Here is a 14,799-nt window from a genome sequence, read left to right as displayed (position 1 = left end):
TTCGCAATGAGCTCCAACCATCAGCTGCCCAGGTACTTTTCTCGTTACATGACACCAGGTGCAGAAGGGACGGACGCCTTAACGTGCAGGTGGCCTCACAGGGTCCTGTACGCCTTTCCTCCCTTCCCCCTGATACAGAGGGTGATTTGCAAAATGCTGGAAGAGGAGGCGGAACTTATCCTGATCGCCCCTCATTGGCCACATCGATCCTGGTATGCGGACCTGATCAACCTATCAGTGGGTCCCCCATGGCGACTTCCCATGATCAGCTCCCTTCTTCTTCAGGGGTCCATTCACCACCCTGACCTCCACTGGCTCCGCCTAACCGCCTGGACACTGAGCAGGCAGCCTTGAAAGCGGCTAGTCTTTCTGACAAAGTAACCCGGACTATTCAGGTGTCTTGATGCCCATCCACCAACAGAATCTACGAATCTACGTGGCAGACCTTCATAACATGGTGTCTCGAGGTGTTGTCGCTCTCCAAGCCTCTGTAGCCCATGTTTTGGCGTTTTTACAGCAGGGCCTTGACAGGGCACTTTTGCCTAACACCCTGTGGCGGCTCTTTCTTTGGTTTTCTCCTTACATCGCAAAGAGCCTCTGTCTTTGCACCCTCACGTCCGTCGCTTCATCAGGGGCACTTCTAACCTGAGCCCACTGGTCATCCATCGCTTCCCTTCATGGGATCTCGGCAAGGTCCTTGACTACCTCACAGAACCACCCTTTGAGCCTCTCAGATCAGCCTCGCTGCAACACCTTACGTTGAAAACGATCTTCCTGGTCGCTGTCACATCAGCGTGACAGGTTTCTGAGTTGGCAGCCCTTTCTGTCAGATCTGGTCTGTGTGTCTTTCATCCAGATGTGTGGTCCTTCGCCTCGATTCCACTTTTATCCCTAAGGTAAATTCGGTCTTCCATCGGTCTCAAGACCTGAGACTTCCAAATTTCTGTCCCAACCCCATTCTCTGTGCAGGTGTAGACAGCAGTCATCCCCACACTCTTTTTCTGTGAGGGCCTAGTTCGCAGAAGGGCAGTAATGTGATAATCTGGAGAGGTGAATGTCGAGAGCAACCTATTAGAGCACAGCAGTCTACATCTCCTTTGTCAAAGAAGCAGGAAGACTCTCCTCAGAGGCTATGACGTCAAATCAGTAGACTCAATCCTATTGGTTACTGGTTGAGTTAACCTGTGCATGACTGCTGTCTCCACCTGCCCAGAGAAGGGGCATATCAGGTAAGAACCAACGCCCCATTTTTTGTCAAAACGGTCTAGATTGGGCTGGTTGTTGAAGCATCCAAAATGCAGATCCATGACTGCATGGGGTGGGTGGCCATCAGAACTTCGAAATAGTACCATTTGGGCGTCTTTCATAACTTCAAACAGTCTCTAACCGATCAATCATAAATTAAGGACTACCTGTATATCAGGCCTGCACAATTCTTCAAGGAGAAAGGGCTACATAGATAAATTAAAAATCCTTGTGAGCTGTAAAGAAATACTTGGAATCCAATCAACTGTTCCATGGCTGTTAGGGCAGTGCAAACACAGAATCTGGGTGAAGTGCTTAGTGAGCATGTCTTTCATGGTGGCAGCCACTGTAAAGTTACTGTTAGGTTAAAAAAAAGTAGGCTGCAAAAGGCTGCTTGATGGACAGGGTGTGTCTGATCTGTATATTCTTGGAATCTACTAGCAGCCATTTGAAGGGAAAAAGCGATATGGCATTGAGAAGCTTTGTACATTTAACTTGAATACTGCAATCTCATTTCAGAATGGCACTAATAAAAAATCTATGGTCATAAATAAGGACGATTGACATTAGCAATTTAGAAATTTGGTCTCAACAGCACCTAGTGCATAAAAATCTTGCTAGTGCGTGGCATTCACTTCCTAGAACTCGTTCTAAACAACCTTGACATTTCCCTTGCTTACATTTATTTTCCTCTTATGCTGTACAAAAGGTAGTGTCATGAATTAAGCCAGTCTTCAAAAAAAAATGTTGGTCACTCTGTAGTCCCATTTTGAGAGTAAATGAAAGATGAACCAACTTGGATAATGAAAAAATGTACTAGAAAATATATCTATAGGGAGACTACATTTCAGATAACTAAAAACTAGGTTTCAGTTGCTTCATATATCCAGATTCTCTTGTTTCCATATACACGGTGCAATATTGTACTGCAGGAAATGGGCTTTCTCAAATTTGATCTAAAAAATAAGATCTTACTTACATCTGCAGAAGAGGCATTGGTGTATGAATTGATAACATTTTTATTTACTTTTAGACTTCACACCTGCTTTTAGAAAATATCTGTTGCTTTTTCCTATCATTTAAATACTCATTTTAGTTGCTGAAATGTTTTGTTATATTAATACTCTTTTTTAATGAATCTCTAACATTCAGGCTAGGATTCAGAATTAATTATTGCTTAATGACAAAGGTTTTTTCAAAGCTAAACTGTCCATATGCTTGAAAATAAAATAGGTACTGAATTTCTCTCTAAACCATATGTCTTTGCATTTGTTTGGCTTCTAAAAATGATTTAAGTACATACATGGTGGCAGCTTACTTGCAGTATAATGGAATATACTTCTTTTAGCAAGTACAGGCAATGAAATGGCTTATGGTGATAGTTTTTATAAGGATGCAATATATGTACTTCTTTTTCTATTGAATATAATAAGGGATTTTTCCTATTTTCTCCTTAAGTCATATAAGATAAAGGTTCTCCTTGGACATATGTGCTAATTGTTCCTGACGCTAGGGGGCGGTCTCTTCTCCGTTTCAAAGCCAAAGAGCCAGTCCTGTCCAAAGACATCTCCATGATCATGTGGCTGGCATGAATAAATGCCGAAGGCGCACGGATAATATAATCATATAAAGCATTATCTAATTCCATTGTACAGGTTGCAGAGCAACTTGTTAATTATTTTAGTTTGTCCTAGAAATGTATTGCAAACTGAGAATCTGTAGTTTATTTGGAGAACAAATTGCACAATATAGAACACAAATTTAATTTTTAATTTAAATTTTATGCTGTGATTCTTTTCTTTTAGAAAGCTTGAGGAAGTGAATTAAATATCTTATGCAATTCAAGGATGCAGAAAAAACAATCCAACGTAATTGCAAGGAATGGATTGATAAAAGTAGATGTTTAAAATACTAGCCTATTTTGAGGTGGGGAGGGGAAAGGCGAAGCTACTTGCACTACTAACTCTCCTTGTTCTAGGGTGGGCATGCTTTAGATCTCCTCCTTTAAATATTAGCACCTGAGTCACACTTTCTCAGTGGCTCCCCCACCCTTTTAGATTTTCAGGGAGCTGTGAAGACCGGTCTCTTTGCTCAATCATTGGGCTAGGATGGGGGTTGAGTGAGCTACAAGGATGATTGGTCTGGCATGGGGTATAGGTTGAAAAGGAAGGGTGCTTTTGTTTTTAAACTAAGGTTTTTTTATGGATTGTTGTGAACTAGCTAGAGCAGGGTTGTCAAACTGGCGGTCCATGGGCTGGATACGTTACGTGCTGGCCACCCTCACCCCAGCTCCACGAAGGGATAAAACATCACAATACGCCACGTGATGGCATTGTGACGCTGCGAGTTTGACACCTGTGGCCTAGAGTAAATTATATGAGATAGGCAGCCATAGGGAAATGAAGAAATAAACCATGATGATCTGCATAACTCAGTTGTAAAATCTTTTAATCCCTGCTAAGGTGGTGCTAATAGTGGTTTGTAATTTAAAAAAATAGTTTCGAAAGTTGATGGAAAAGTATTAACCAGGAGGTTGAGGCATAGAAATGATGCTATTACAAAACTTCCTTTAAAAAACACTTTAAACAATCATTTTCTTCCAAACCACTTGTCACTAAAATTAAACTGTGGTATTTAAGGGAATTGTTTTTGTTGGCTTCTGAGTAGAGACTTCCTTAAATGTGTAAAATCCTGAAAGAGTGAACATGCATGTTTGGTATTTAATCTGCCAACCGCAAACTCAAGGTCAGTTTGACACTGGCGCTTTGATCTGTCACAATTGTTACACTTAGATAGAAGAAATGACTATAACATTGTAGAAAATGCCTGTTGTCACTTGAAGATTTCTATATAACTCTCAGTTGTTTCATAGGTGCTTATAATCTTGCAATATAGAACTTAATTATTTTTGGCAATGGTATGCCAAAATATGAGTTTATTTGGACTCAAAAAAGTAGTCTTAATTTTCCTGGACTGCGAATAGATCTGAATGTAAGTTGTATGGAGACATTGCTTAAATCTGCCGGGTGCATCAGATTTGACTGGCCCTTGTACTTGAGTTCTGTATAAATAAAATATTGTATAATAATACTTAGAAGCGTCCAATATATATTATTGATAATTCTCATGTACTTAAGCACATTAAAAATAACCACTAACCTTTTTAGCCGGGTTGTTGCAAGTTTGAAACAAAACAAAAAAATCTATATGCAAGCCATTTCAAAAATGTCAAACATCTGTTTTTATGGTTTTTCCCCCCTGGAGTGAACCAGAAGCATCAATAAAAATGCCATTACTGAGTGTCAATTATCTCATAAAAGTTCATCTCCAGAATGCTGGTAAACTATTAGCTGAAGGATCTGAACTGGTTGGTTCAGTTTTAAGGCTGGTTAGGTATAGCTTAAGGGTGTGGTTGGTATACAGTAGTTTTTAGCTAGGGGTAAATGCTTCAGCCATTGCAATGGTAATATGGATCAGGAGGGAAGGGTTAAGATATGCCTCCCTAATTACAGGTAGTCCTCAATTTAGGAACATTCATTTTTAGTGATTGTTCGAAATTACAATGGCACTGAAAAAATGAGTTATGACTGTTTTCACACTTATGACCATTGCAGCATCCCCCCCTAATCACAGGATCAAATTTCAGATACTTGGCAACTGATTCATATTTTGCAGTGTCCCAGGCTCACATGATTCCCCTTTTGCAATTTTCAAGGCTTCAAAATAGGGGTGGGCTTCAAAAAATTTAGCAACAGATTCTCTGCCTGGTTGCCGGGTGGGCGTGACCTAGTGACATTTTTGCCTTCCCCGGGCTCCTGAGGCTTTCCTCGAGCCTCTAGGAGGCCCTTTCCCCCCCTCCCCTAGCCTCCACATGGGCCTTTCACACCTCACATCCAAAACAGGCTGTGTGGAGACTCCTGAGAGGGGAGGAATGGGAGAGGTGGGATGGGAGGGGCCAGCCAGGGGTGGGATTTGAAGGTTCTCTAAACAGGCCATAACGTTAACTACGGGTTCTCCCGGACCTAGGCGAATTGTAGCAGCTCCTCCTGCTTCAAAACAAAGTCAGCGTGGAAGCCAGATTCATTAACTGCCTTGCCACTAACTTAACAATTGCAGTGATTCACTTAACAACTGTGGTGAGGAAGGTTGTAAACTGTGGCAAATTGTATCACTTAGCAACAGAAAATTTGGGCTCAATTATGATTGGAAGTCAAGATTACTATATTTACATTTCTTTAGGTAACACTGAATAATTGTGTGTGTGTGTGTGTGTTTCATTCAATCCTTTAAAAAAAGTTCTATCTTAATTCTGGTAACTATATAGGTATACACATACCATTTTCTTGGCAACAGTATAGAAGTGGGTTGCTAATTTCTATTCTCTCATTTTACTTTCCAGTTTAGCTAATCTGAGGCCTATAAACAAAGGCTTTCTCACTCATCCATAAGGAAATCATAATTTCTTGTGACAAGAGCACCAAAATATTGTGGTTAGCATATTATATATTATGCTTTTATATTGTTTGAAGATGTAATACTTAGAAGATCACTGGTCAAATTTTTCATAGTTTTTCTGACGATACAGGTAGCCCTCAATATAACAATCATTCATTAAATGACCCTTTGCAATTACAACATCACTGAAAAAAGTGATTTGTAACTGTTCCTTAACACTTTCAACTGTTGTAGCATTCCCCACAGTCACGTGATCAAAATTCAGCTGCTTAGCAACTGGCATATGTTTACAGCATCCTGAAATGATATGATCATCATTTAGTCATATGGCTTTTGACAAGCAAAGCCAATGGGGGAAAGCTGAATTCACTTACCAACAGTTAATTCATTAATTGTAATGATTCACTATACAGCTGTGGCAAAAGAAGTCGTAAAATTGGACGTGACTTGCTTAACAATCATCTTGCTTAGCAACAGATATTCTGGTCCCAATTGTGAGTAGAGGACTACCAGTAATATTAAATTATATAAATTTAAGAAAGAAGCAATATATGAAAATGATTCCTGTATGAACTATAACGATGAAAATACATTTTCAATAAATCGTCTTCAGTAAAGTCTTTTCAAACTGTGGATCCAGGTTTACTGATATATTTTAGGTAGGCTTGGGCAGGCAAGTGGGAGGACTATCCAAACTCACTTTGTGTTTTGTTCCTCAATTGCTTGTGTAAAGGTGTAATAGATAATTAGTTTGCAGCAAAGTTTGTGAGTCTGTGCAATATATAGATTAAAAGCTAATAGCATCTTTATTTCTTATCCAGCCCTAGCACCCATGGAATTATTAGTTTTATTCCTGAGGGAAAGGCTTACATAGTGGTTTAGATTATGGTTTGAGGAGCACTGGTTTAGCAACCGAATTATATCTTCTAAATATATAAATTTATGCTAAAATCAGATATATCTTATTTATTCAGAATTACCAGGCCATATTTTCCATTCAGCCACTGCTAGATGGGAAAATTGTAATCAGTGGCTACCAGAAGTGGGTTCCTACAGGTTCAGACCAGTTCGGCCGAGTAGGTAGTAACTCAGCTAGCCACGCCCCCGAACCGGTTCTATTAGCGGAGGTAGCACCAAGCATTTTTATCTACTCCGCATACGTGCATAGCACGCCTCAAGTGCCCGCATGCCTGAAGCGCGTCCCTGAGCGAACCGGCAGTAGAAGAAGCCAAAACCCATCCCTGGTGGCTACTAATATATTTGAAGCCATTTCCTATTTTCAAGTTCCTCCATTTTGTTTCTAGTCATTGTGATTTCCTTTTCAAAGATTTTTTTTCTTAATTTGTAACTTTTGTTTTTAATGCCAGGTCCACTTTCCAGATACTGAAAGAGCAGAGTGGCTAAATAAGGTAAACTGACATTTTTACTGCTTAGAAGACTGTAAAAGTATGCAATGTTGTCTGTGTCGCAAAATAGATTTCTTACTTGGTGTGCTTTTGTTTTGGATCTTCTAAAAGATCCAAAGGTTGTTTTGTTGGACTTGAAAGTTAGGTAGCAGTTGTACAAAATACAAAAAGGTTCATCTTTCTGAAATTGTAGTTGTAATATAATGTTCACTAGCTTTTATATGCTATATGGGATTTTAAAAGAAAAAAAAGATTGCTGATTATGTGGTGTCATGTTGCTGTTAACCCTTAGTAACTACACCAATTTATTTATTTAAAAGGCTAATTAGGAAAATATATAATTAATAAGGAGGTATTTTGATTAGGGCAACTCAGGATTACTAAAATAATATGTTAGCTTCATGTCTGGGGGCACTCAGCAAGTCACATACAATAGAAAATGATATAGAAATAGAATATAACATGTCCTGTGTACTTGAATTCAGTTATTTATTAGACTGCTTATTGTCCCTCTTAATTTATTGTGATCGAATGTAAATATAAATCAATATTCACTTAAGAAATTTCCTTCAGTATAATTGTTTTCTCCAGCATAAAGCAGAATAAAATATAGTGAAGTTTTTTTTTTTTTTTTTTTTATTTTTTTTTTATACCGCTTCATAGGCCTTTCAGGCCTCTCTAAGCGGTTTACAGAGAGTCAGCATATTGCCCCCAACAATCTGGGTCCTCATTTTACCCACCTCGGAAGGATGGAAGGCTGAGTCAACCCTGAGCCGGTGAGATTTGAACCGCTGACCTGCTGATCTAGCAGTAGCCTGCAGTGCTGCATTTAACCACTGTGCCACCTTGGCTCTTGACTCATTTTTAAATCTCTAGCTCTGAAGTGCAGCTAGAGATTTAAAAATGACCTCAGCTGACGGAAGAGAGTATGGAGAACATCTGGCAAATTTTAAGAATAAACTTTATTAAAATATTTATGGGCTTTTTCTAAAGAACCCAGGGAGGTAATCAGTCTATTACTATAGACACTTTCACCACAATCACACTGAGATTATCTTTACACAATCATAAATTTTGTCATTTATTAAATTTACATGCCACTCATCTCACTGTCAAATGAGTATATACAGTAGAACACTATATGGTAATGAAGTAGCATTAAGAGGCCACAAAAATTAAGGCGCTGGTAAGGTAAATTGATATAAATGACTAACTATACAGAATTTAACATTTTAAATGAAATGGGGCTAATAGCATGATCATGGATTAACATCGAAAACTTAGTGGTCTCTTTTCCTTTTGCAGACTGTGAAACATATGTGGCCTTTCATTTGCCAGTTTATTGAGAAGCTCTTCCGTGAAACAATAGAGCCTGCAGTGAAAGGAGCAAACAGCCATTTGAGTACTTTTAGTTTCACAAAAATTGATATAGGGAATCAGGTATGGTTTGTTTTTTTTACACTGGAAACTAGAGTGAATCATCATATATTATACTGAGGTCACTGAGGGCTTTTATTTTATTTAACATTTAGTTGTTGCACAGAGAAGCAGATTTGTTCCAAAAGACAAGCAAAAGCAAAAAATTGGCATCGTGAAAAAAAAATGAAAAAAAATTCATTGAGTGTGTTTCTCTGAAAGTGTTTTATCATTGATGGAAGAATATTTTTTTAGTTCCAAAGTCTTATTTCAGATTATTTGAATTACAATTCAGGTTAGTGAATGCTACAATTTACCGGAATCCTGTATACATAGTCCTTGACTTAGAATATAAGTTTGGTTAGTAACTGTTAGAAGTTACAGCAGCTCTGAAAAAAACTGACATGACCATTTTTTTACACAACCATTGCAGAATCCCCATGGTCACATGATCAAAATTAGGTCACTAGGCAACTGACATGTGTTTATGACACTTGCAGTGTCCCGGGGTCATGTGATAACCTTTTGCAACCATCTGAAAAGCAAAGTCAATGGGGAAGCCAGATTCACTGGACAACAGTGTTTTCTAACTTATCAACTGTGGCAAGAAAAGTCATAGAAAGGGAAAAAAACTTACTTTAACAAATGTCTCACTTAGCAACATAAATCTTGGGTCATAAGTGAGGACTACTATAATATTGATTCATAGTCTAAGTATCACTTACACATATACATCAGTGTGTATGCCTACACACTTGCCTAAGAGAGAACCAGATTATGTTGTCTCTCTTTGTATCTACATTAAGTATCTATCTTGGTTTGTTTTGAGTTTCAGTACATTTTGCATAACTATTTGGGCTAGGTTGGGTTGGGTGGAGTAGGTTGATATACTTCCTATCTAGCAGATACTGTATTGTATCAGTTGTTTGATTCCTATGGTGATAAAAGTAGTGTTTATGCTGCAAAAATGTAAACTTCTCATATTACAAGATTATTCAGGTTTTCGAACCTCAATGCTTGCGGTCTAAATATATATACTGAATAAATGTTGCTCCATTCTCCTTTGGAAAATCTTGCTCAGAGGGCAGCCACATAATCACTAAAGCTTCTGCTAAGAGCAGATTTTGTTTGCTCAACTCAGCTCTGTTGATTTAAGAATCTGAAGCAATGGGTGCCTGGCTCTGCATATCATGGTGCCTTTGTGTATATGGGTGTGTGTATTTATCAATGGTGACTAGAAACTATGCATTTTTATTAAGAATAAGTTACAGGGATACATGTGCAGGATGGAATTGTTTTTGCAGTTCACTCTAATTTTCAAAAGAATTCAGAGCTGGGCAAATTATTTCCATAGGTGCTTTCTCATCATGCCATGCAAGCTTAATGCAGTAACCTTTTCTAAATTCAAGTCATTCTCTTAGTATTAATGGTGAAAAGAATCAACTAGACTGCAAGCTTTGAACTAAGAATTTCTTTTTTCTCTGATTTTCTCTGAGGCTATTGCTATTGAGCAGTGCTTGTCAAGTGAGCTGCCTTTTAAAATACATATATTCTTTATAGTTCAGCATAATAATCCTTTCAGTCTGACATTATCAGCTCTGTAAGCATCTGGATCTGTTTTTATATAATACAACATTTTAAATAAACTGGAAGACTTTTATATTTAAGCACCGTTCTTACAGACCTATTGATCTATTAAATTGGGAATTTTTATTTCAGCCCATTAGGATTAATGGTGTGAAAGTGTATACTGAAAATGTGGATAAAAGGCAGATCATTTTGGATCTACAAATCAGGTAATCCTGGCTTAGTAAGCATATATTGTGTCTTAAATTCCTTAAAATGTGTTCTTCATTGCAAAAATGTTGCAGTGCTTGCTTCCGGGAGAAAGAAATGTCTTTTAGCTCAATATAAAAATAAAGAAACCCACTATGTGTTAATGGGACCATTATGCTATTCTAAGCATTGCTGCACAAAAATTAAGCTAGCAAAAATGACATATTACTGTTCTATAGTATGATGGCAGAATAAAACTTAGAAGAGTTTTCTTGAAAAGCAGGATAACCTATGTTGCATACCACTAATATGGGTGTCAATTTCTACGTCTCCAGATTTTTAATGAAGGCAGTAACAAAAATATGTTAATTGTGGGAATTTAGTCTAAGTTCTTTTTTCTGTCATTGCTATAATAATCAGGGGAAAAACAAGCTTGTTTCCAAATATCGCTTATTCCAGGTATCTACAAAAAAAGAGAAATATGTTTGGAAACTAGCTTTTTTCTTTCTATTAATTGTGAACCTGAAACATTTCTTTACCCCATTTAAAATTTATTACAGTCTAGGCAATTTTTAGCAGTTAATAATGAAAAACTAACATTTAAAGTAAATGATTATAGACCATCTAAGTTTCATTAAGAATCTATGGAGATTCTCAATTATCCAAGTCACGTTTATCTCAAAGGTGCTTTTTCCAAAAGTCATCTGGACTCTCTTGGTTGAGTTCCATTAAATGGAAATCCCACATTTTAAAAATAAGTTTTAAAATGTTCTAATTAGCAAATCTGAAAACAAATACTTAGTTTTTGTGCCCTTTTCTTTTTTCCTTTTGATTTTACCTACATAAACGATTAAATGCCATGTAATAAAAGTAAAGATGCTTTGTTTGTTTATTTATATTTCACATTTCTGGACTGCTCATCTCCCTCAAAGTGGGACTTGGGCCATGTATAATACAACATTAAAATATGAAATAGTATATAAAAATTAAGATGTTAACATTTTAGAATTAAAATTTTTTAAAGTTATAAAATTATGAAAATTTTGAAGGAGGCAATTTTAACTAATTGTTAGAATTAGTTGACAAAGCCAAAGGGTGGGCTTTCAGGGCACCCACCAATCCCTGTGTGTTCCTTTGGGCACCTTATGCAAGGCCACAGGGCCACGTTTTAACCTCTATTCAGAAGCCCAGGAAAGTGGGGGTGGGGGTCACTTCTGGAGTAAGGATATTCTAGGGTGGGTGGGTCAGTGAGAAAAAAAAGCCGTCTTTCATGTTATTGGAGTTTAAATTAGCTTTTGGAAACATTCTTCAAATTATAAATCACATGTTACTTACTTTGAAGGAGGAAAGCTGTGGTGGCAATATTATTTGCAAGTAGTTCCTTTTATTAACTTTCGTTAGAAGGCATAAGCTTTCATGAATTGCTTTCAACAGATACATAAAGTGACTAGACTGATATAGAATAAAGACAGAAGTTGAAAGGAGGGGAAGATAGTTTAGATACATAGTTTGTATGTGAGTGGGATTTATAAGCATCTTATCAGTTAATTGTTCTAACGTGTTAAAGCCTTTGATGGCACCTTCTGAGATTGCCTGAAAGTTTGTTTTCTTTCTTTCTTTCTTTCTTTCTTTCTTTCTTTCTTTCTTTCTTTCTTTCTATCTATCTTTCTATCTATCGATCTATTTATCTATCATGTATCATCTATCTGTCAAGTTATAGAGTCATTCTTCTCACAAGCAAATGACTCTGGGCAGCCTTTTAACAAAACTAAAATAATTAAAACTGCTATCATTAACAAATATTAAGCATTAACATTCTGATATGAGTTCAATAATTTCTCACTCTATCTTGGATGAAAGTTGCATTCTTTCTGAATAGATGTTTTAGATCTGTTGTAGGTAGTGAAATAGTCTAATATTTTGCCCTTGTTTTGAGCCTAGCTGAGTCTTGATGTATCCATTAATTGGTGGGCCTGGGTTTTTTCTCTATGGAATCCAGAGGAGCATTATGGGAAAAGTGAAAAGTGTAAACACTGACCCCTATTTTTTTTCCTGTTATATCTGCCGGGGAGTGTGATGGTGCTATTGGAGCAAAATTGTTCTCTAGATTTCTTGCAGGGGTGGAGGTTTGTATTGCTGCTAGACTTCTAGGTGTTTTGACCCAGCTCCCCAAACACGACAAACCCTCTGAAGTTAAATCAATGATTCCTTTATTACAAGTGCCAGCAGCCCCATTAAAAAGTTTCTCTCTCACCGCAGGCTAACAAGTCTGTCCAGCAGGGAGATGATAAATTGTCTGCCATATCTATTCTAGGGTGGGGCTTCGCTAGCAGCGGTGGCTCTTCCATCCCAAGGATCGACCCACAGATTTCCTCTTCTCTGTCTTCTGTGCATCTGCATGTCAGGCACTTGTCCCAGCTGTTTTTCCTTTTCCCCATCGGCCACCCCCAGATCTGAGGGCTGTTGACTCTCCATCTGAGGCTGATGGACAGCCCAGGCTCCACCTCTGTCTCTCTGTCTCTCTCTCTCTCTCTGACAGCTCCATTCCCTCTTCCCCCTCAGAGCTCTCAGGTTGCCTTGATGCTGGCCCTACCTACCACGCCTCCTCCTCCTTTGATTCAGTTGCTGGAGGGGTCTTCTGTTGACAGGCCACAACATTAGGATGCTAAAAGCATGGTACTACAACGCCATGTCACCTAAGAGTGATGCATGGCCTGATGAAAAAATAAATCTAATTTTAACTGCTATAGTACTTCCCCATTTCATTCTTTTTTTGGCCAAGTGACTGTATCAGCTTTGCATTCTGAATGAGCAAATACTCTTGATGCTACTCATGATGAAGAGCTTAAAGTTTAGCGGATAATGTAATTGTACTCTTGTTCGTTAATATTGAAAGTAAAGCTCTTTTGCTTCTCCCCTTTTGCGCAGTATGGAAAGCAATCGATTTGTAAGTTGTGAGAATATTAATGAAATAAAAGGCAAGCAGTGGGGCTAAATATGTAACTGGTCTGTAGTCATGTCTTGGATCTGCAGATTGATTTAGCTGTAAATAGTTCACAGCCATTATGCACTCAGCGGATAAAGTGTTCTGCTGCAGTCTGTGTCCAAATAGTAGATCATATTTCAGGTAAGCTGTGTTGCAATGTCTTAAGCCAATCCGTATAGACCTGAAGGTCATTAATTAATTGTTTAGATACAATCAACTAGTCTTTTCCCTTTTTGTCTTGTTTACTTTGTTAGATGTGTAACCTAAACTAGCACATTACTAAATTAAAAAGGGGGGGGGGAGTAGGAAATAAAAAAACCATGTGCAATATACAGTGATAAGTAATTTTTAAGAAAGGAATATATATATATATATATATATATATATATATATATATATATATATATATATATATATATATATATATATATATATATATATATATATATATATATATTTTAAGAAAGGAAAATATATATATATTTGTAGGGTATAAGTTGAGGTTTACTAAAATATACAGCACTAATTTGATGATATTTATTTGTTTATTTGTTTGATTATTCATTTATTTATTTTCCTATTTCTTAACCGCCTATCTCTCTCAGAAAGGGCCTCTGGGTGGTGTACAATATAATCAATATAGAATAATATATAAAATTGACATTAAACATTTTAACATTAAACAGATCAATATTTTTGCTCTGATGGTGGTTGTATAACATATACAAGATACTTAAAGGTACATATTAGCCAAGCCACTGTGGATTGCAGCAGGGGTAGTCAACCTTTTTATACCTACCGTCCACTTTTGTATCTCTGTTAGTAGTAAACTTTTTTAACTGCCCACCAGTTCCACAGTAATGGTGATTGATAAAGTAGGGAAGTAACTTTACTTTATAAAATTTATAAAGCAGAGTTATAGCAAACCCCTACCACCCACCATGAAAGCTGGAACGCCCACTAGTGGGCAGTAAGGACCAGGTTGACTACCACTGGGTTGCAGTCTTGTTATAATTTAGAGGAAAAAATGAATTCTTAAACTTTTCCTGAAATTGTTTTTAATAGCAATTTATTAATGGATTGTATGTATAGTACAACATTACAGTGTTTTCTTATATTTCTTAGTTTTGTGGGAAACACGGAAATTGACTTGGAGATCAAGAGATACTTCTGTAGAGCTGGAGTGAAAAGTATACAGGTAAGTTTCTTTCTTTTTAATCCACTATACCTTGTTAGCAGTTCACATTTCCATAAATGTACCTCCAGTCCTCAGCTACAACTGAAATAGTATAGTTTTATTCTGTTTAACATTATTCAAGTTCAGGTTTACTAAAAAAAAAAAACTTTTGCATAATATATAATAGTTCAAATAATCTTTAATTCATGGTTAGTGCTGTGTATGTATACATGCATATACCCCTGAGTCAACCATTTACTCTGGTGACTTCATAGACTGGGTTCTGGTGTTTTCTGGGAAAGATTTCAGAAGTAGTTTGCCGTTACCTGCTTGCTATG

The 14,799-nt window shown here is 37.2% G+C and overlaps 1 protein-coding gene across 4 annotated transcripts in view; it reads left to right on the top strand.

The window, feature by feature from the left end:
• The window catches only part of ESYT2 (extended synaptotagmin 2), a 67,529-nt gene that overhangs the window by 15,875 nt on the left and 36,855 nt on the right, over nt 1-14,799 (top strand). For all 4 annotated transcript variants that reach the window (XM_087712496.1, XM_014056854.2, XM_087712497.1 and 1 more), the window contains exons 2-5: nt 7,068-7,109; nt 8,412-8,546; nt 10,242-10,318; nt 14,410-14,482. In XM_087712496.1, coding sequence (XP_087568622.1) covers nt 7,068-7,109; nt 8,412-8,546; nt 10,242-10,318; nt 14,410-14,482 — 327 coding nt within the window. The remainder of the gene's footprint in view (nt 1-7,067; nt 7,110-8,411; nt 8,547-10,241; nt 10,319-14,409; nt 14,483-14,799) is intronic.

The sequence above is a fragment of the Thamnophis sirtalis genome, unplaced genomic scaffold (genome assembly GCF_051295495.1).
Source record: "Thamnophis sirtalis isolate CommonGarterSnake01/CBP01778 unplaced genomic scaffold, rThaSir2_p1.2 scaffold_4, whole genome shotgun sequence".
NCBI classification, from domain to species: domain Eukaryota; kingdom Metazoa; phylum Chordata; class Lepidosauria; order Squamata; family Natricidae; genus Thamnophis; species Thamnophis sirtalis.
This window is presented reverse-complemented; position numbering and strand designations above follow the sequence as displayed.